The 4215-nt window shown below is 46.7% G+C and overlaps 2 protein-coding genes across 2 annotated transcripts; one reads left to right on the forward strand and one right to left on the reverse strand.

Moving 5' to 3' along the window:
- Nucleotides 1-1601: 1601 nt before the first annotated feature.
- On the reverse strand, nt 1602-3491 carry PtA15_3A822 (uncharacterized protein; the record flags this gene model as incomplete). The annotated part of the gene is made up of 6 exons (XM_053167828.1): nt 1602-1661; nt 1751-2057; nt 2132-2324; nt 2442-2724; nt 2832-3312; nt 3415-3491. The coding sequence occupies 6 exons, from the start codon at nt 3489-3491 to the stop codon at nt 1602-1604; spliced, it is 1401 nt and encodes a 466-aa protein (XP_053019006.1).
- A 367-nt stretch (nt 3492-3858) lies between these two features.
- PtA15_3A823 (uncharacterized protein) lies at nt 3859-4215 on the forward strand (the record flags this gene model as incomplete). Its single annotated transcript, XM_053167829.1, has 2 exons — nt 3859-4033; nt 4124-4215. The coding sequence occupies 2 exons, from the start codon at nt 3859-3861 to the stop codon at nt 4213-4215; spliced, it is 267 nt and encodes an 88-aa protein (XP_053019007.1).

The raw sequence follows: 4215 nt of genomic DNA on the forward strand, positions 1-4215 counted from the left end.
CAGTTGTACATAGACTAACAGAGAGACCCTGGACCCTTCGACACTCTCTCTGCCGTGCTAGCCTGCAATACAGCCCCCCGAGGACGTTGGAACTAGAACGTCCCCAGGCTTTAGGCCTTGTCTCTCCGTGCCACTCGTCTCCGAACAGTGAAGGGTCTCCCGACCCTTACACTGGGCCAGAGGGCACTGAGCCCCAAGGCTCAGTCTGTGTACCTCAGTCTAAGTTTTCTGTAACTCAGTCTAGTGAATTGTGCACTAGACTTAAGCTGAGGAACTTCCAAAAATTCCAGGGTTTACCACCCTGGGATTCATATGTCTGAGCCTGGTATCAACTAGGAATCAACTGGAGTATGCTGCATGTCAACTGACAGCAGTTTCTTGAGTTTTTTTCATAGCGCTTTGACCTCGCCTCTTGGATCCTTGTAAGTCTCCAAGCCGGTAAACTCAAAAGGCTCCTTTGTCTCTTTCTTTCTTCCTTTTCTTGGCAATAGGATCCTTTTAGATCCCAGCTCATAGCAGATCTGCTAGGCCCCTCTTTCTCAAAGATGTGTGGCTGCTCCTCCAGGGCTGACGGTTGAGTAGAGATAGACACATGTCTTTTTGCTTGTTATAACTTGCCTTGCCAGCGCTATCCATACGGGTACTAAAGTACCATTTTGATTCAGGACCCCGTCACTCTAAAGACAAGCCCTGGCAAACCCTGTGATGATGACAAAGGGGCCATTGTTATTCAGCCGGAGTAATGTTGGAGTACTGCTGGAATTTCAGAATATTCTACTGAATGTCACCTGACACCTATTCATATAATTTTTTTTCATGGTGTAGAGAGGGAGCAACATAAGTGTTGAATAGCTTTGATCTGAAAACAAGCCCATAGAGGAAGATAAAAAGGTGGAATGGTGGGAGGAGAAAGTGTAGGGATTTTAGGGATGAGTGGAACTGAGACAGAAATTCAACAGTTAAACTTACAGAAGAAATTTATGGTTCTAGAGAGTGCCACACTTTCTCCCCTGGTGATACATTGAGTTTTGTATTTTTTATTGAATTAATCAGTGATTATATCACCTATATATCAGTGCCAAACGGGGCCTAAAACACAGATTGTGATATTACTCCTCCCCATTTGTGAAGCCTCCGCGCATTGTGGGTTTCACAATAAGAGATGTCACCAATTACCAAGCGGCAGGACGTATTATCCCTGCCGCCTCTTAGCTCGGTAGCGAATACTAGACAACACAATTCTTCTCCTGAGCTAGGTGAGTACTTCATTTCCTTTTTTGCTCCTTCCCTTTTCTTCTCTTCCCTTATATAGTTGTAGATACTGAGAGAATACTGGACAGCACTATTCTTATCCTGAGCTAGCTATTGAAATACAGTCCCGAGCACTAGAACCTGCGCCCCTCGAGCCCTTCCAAGACTGTCCCCAGTGAAGAGATCATTGATCCCTAACACCTTTTTCTTTGATTTTTGCTTTGAATGATCTCAATTGACGAATACTAATTGTTTCCATTGGTGTTCTATTACTGTGATTCTAAAACAATTTTGGAAAAATAAGTCAAGAATATCTTCTCCGCAGGCCAAGAAAATAACACCTTTCTGCTTTAAATACTACTTTGTGCGCCCACCAACGGGGTTCCAGCGAAATGAGTTTCGGTGAATTTCTATCAAGTAAATAGATTGGATGATCAGGATGAGTCTGATTAATAGGCAAATAGCTATATAGACAATCGAGAGAGGAAACGAGACTGACAAGGAAGCTGATGATTCCATGATCATTGACAGCTAGCAAGACATTCCGCTCGCCCCTTTTAAGTCTAGCAAAGACGTTTTGTCGAAACGGTTTCTTCGTACTTTTGGATTGATTTCCAAAAAAGCCAAACGAGAGCAGTGAGATCATCTTGTTGTGAAACGGTGAAGAAGGCTGTCTGACAGTTGCCAACTTGTGGTCTGCCGCAGGCTTTGGAGTTGCTGGAGGATATAGTGGGGCGGAGGGGCCTTGGACGGTATCGAGGAGAGTGTTAGTAGAGACGATATCTGGGATACACATTTTTTCGGAGCTTTTGGAGGGGATCAGTGTGATGATTGATCTGCTCCAAGCCCACTAATACTATAAGCATCGAAGAAAACTTACTCGATTACACAAACCTGGAAGTCAGGAGTCGGGGGGCTCGATTTGGGGAATCGATTGTTTGGTTTGTAGACGTAGTAAAAGACTTCATAGCCTCCATCATTCCTTGCCGGACAAGTTGTCGGAGCCAATGTAGCTGTTGGCAAGCGAATCTTTGGCCCCGACGGGGTCAGACTAAGTACATTGAAGACGGATTCTGGAAAGTGAATCATCATTCAGAATATGCAGCTTATAACCTGATGAGGTAAATTGAGAAAAAAGTATTTATATTTATTTATGCGGTGAGATGGAGAGGAAGTAGGGAGAGAGATACCATATGTTTTCCAAATTCCATCATGAATCAGACTGCGGTTCGCAACAGCGAGAGTCGAGATATGTTGACCGACCCAGGACTGCGAGTTTGGTTCCCAGAGTAGTTTAAGCCAGCATTTGAGCTTGAGCAGTGGCCGACAAGTGAACGAGAGAAAATTCGCAAGAAAAGAGCGAGGGGAGTATGTAGATGAAGTAGTGGTTCGAAGTGTTTGTGAACGCCAGATCGAATCGACATGTTCTTTTCGAAGGACGATGTAGCCCAAACGCTTGAGATACGCATATACCTGGTCGGGCGACCCATACAACAGGATGATCAGCATGTGACTTTTTTGAGTTTGATGTCGAAATGAAGATATTGGATTTGTAGTGCTGGGTAAGAAACCAGAAGTACCTGATATCGCTCGAGTGATAATTGACTTGTTCCCATGATCTCAGCCCATGCGTGTTGGACAGTCATCGGGACGGCGCCCTGCCCACTTGCTCGGTCCTCTGCAGTCCAACATTCAACGGTTCCTCTTTCGACCAAGTACAGCAACTCTTCCGGGCTCAATTCTAGTCTCTTTCTCTCCCGGCTCCATCTCCCAATTGAAGAGAACAAGACTCCCTTGGCCGTTCCGTCAACATAGGGGGGGACGACTGGCTCGTCTTCGTACCGTTCGCCCCTCTTGCGGCTCGTCCAAACACATCGTACATGATCCCGTGACGAGTGACCACGAACACCAGCAGATAATGCCGTAAAAAGAGCTTGGCGTGATTCCTGGAGCGCTTTGAGTTGCGTGGGAGCAAGGGCTTCGGTGGGCTCGAAATCCTTTTCGCCTCGTCGGGGGATAAAAGGGTCCGCATTTCCTGCTGCTGTTTGAGCACCTAGACTTCTGTATGATTATAAGGGTTTTTTTTAGGATGGTTAAAGAGGGCAATTATTCGATCTGTCTGGTGGCCTTCAGGATGATTGATGAGGAAGGGGTGAAGCGGACTTGGTATATTTGAGTAGCATTCGCCAGTCGGGTGCCTCTTCTTCTACTGCGTCCTCTTCTTCGATAGGTCTATCCATGGTAGCTCAGCAACGTTTTCAGATTTGTCCTACAAGAAGCAGTTGAGTGAGTAAATTTCCATTTATTGGCAAGTCAAGAGGACGAAAACGAGAGCCTCACAGTCACTGTGCGTCAAAGTTTTGGCTGGCGGCGCCGACGGAAAAAAAAGTATGTATGCATGTATTATGAGTTGGATGAATGCGGCTGTCACTGATCGGTGACAGCCTCGCCAGCCCGGTTTCACAGTCGCCGGCAACCCGCACTTCCGCTGACTCCGGTTGACAGTCCGCTTCATCGTCACCAAGCAGTCAGCAGCTCGGCGGGGAACATCAACAACCAGCTATAACCACACCATTACCGACATCCACGGAGAACAGAAACAGACAGATGGCTGCGCAACCCACACCCAGCAAGAACAGCCCCAACCGGGACCAGGCTAACCCACTCCATCCACCCCCAGCTTCGAATCCAGGGACGGCGAATAGCGGCAGTAACAGTACGAGCACTACTCCCGCCCCTCCCCAATTCAACTTGGCAGAATGTTCAAAGTATCTCTCTTCTCGTACGTCTTCTGTCTCTTTATTTTTCTTCGGCCTCAGTTTATTCCTTAAAAACGCATTCTTACTCTGTTTTGTTATCCCGGGTCTCGCAGGCAACACGGCAGCAATGGAAGCCTTGTCTTCGCAAGAAGTCCCTGCAAATGGTACTGCCAATCTCACCGCTTCGAAAAAAAAGAAACACTAA

The sequence above is a fragment of the Puccinia triticina genome, chromosome 3A (assembly GCF_026914185.1).
Source record: "Puccinia triticina chromosome 3A, complete sequence".
NCBI classification, from domain to species: Eukaryota; Fungi; Basidiomycota; class Pucciniomycetes; order Pucciniales; family Pucciniaceae; genus Puccinia; species Puccinia triticina.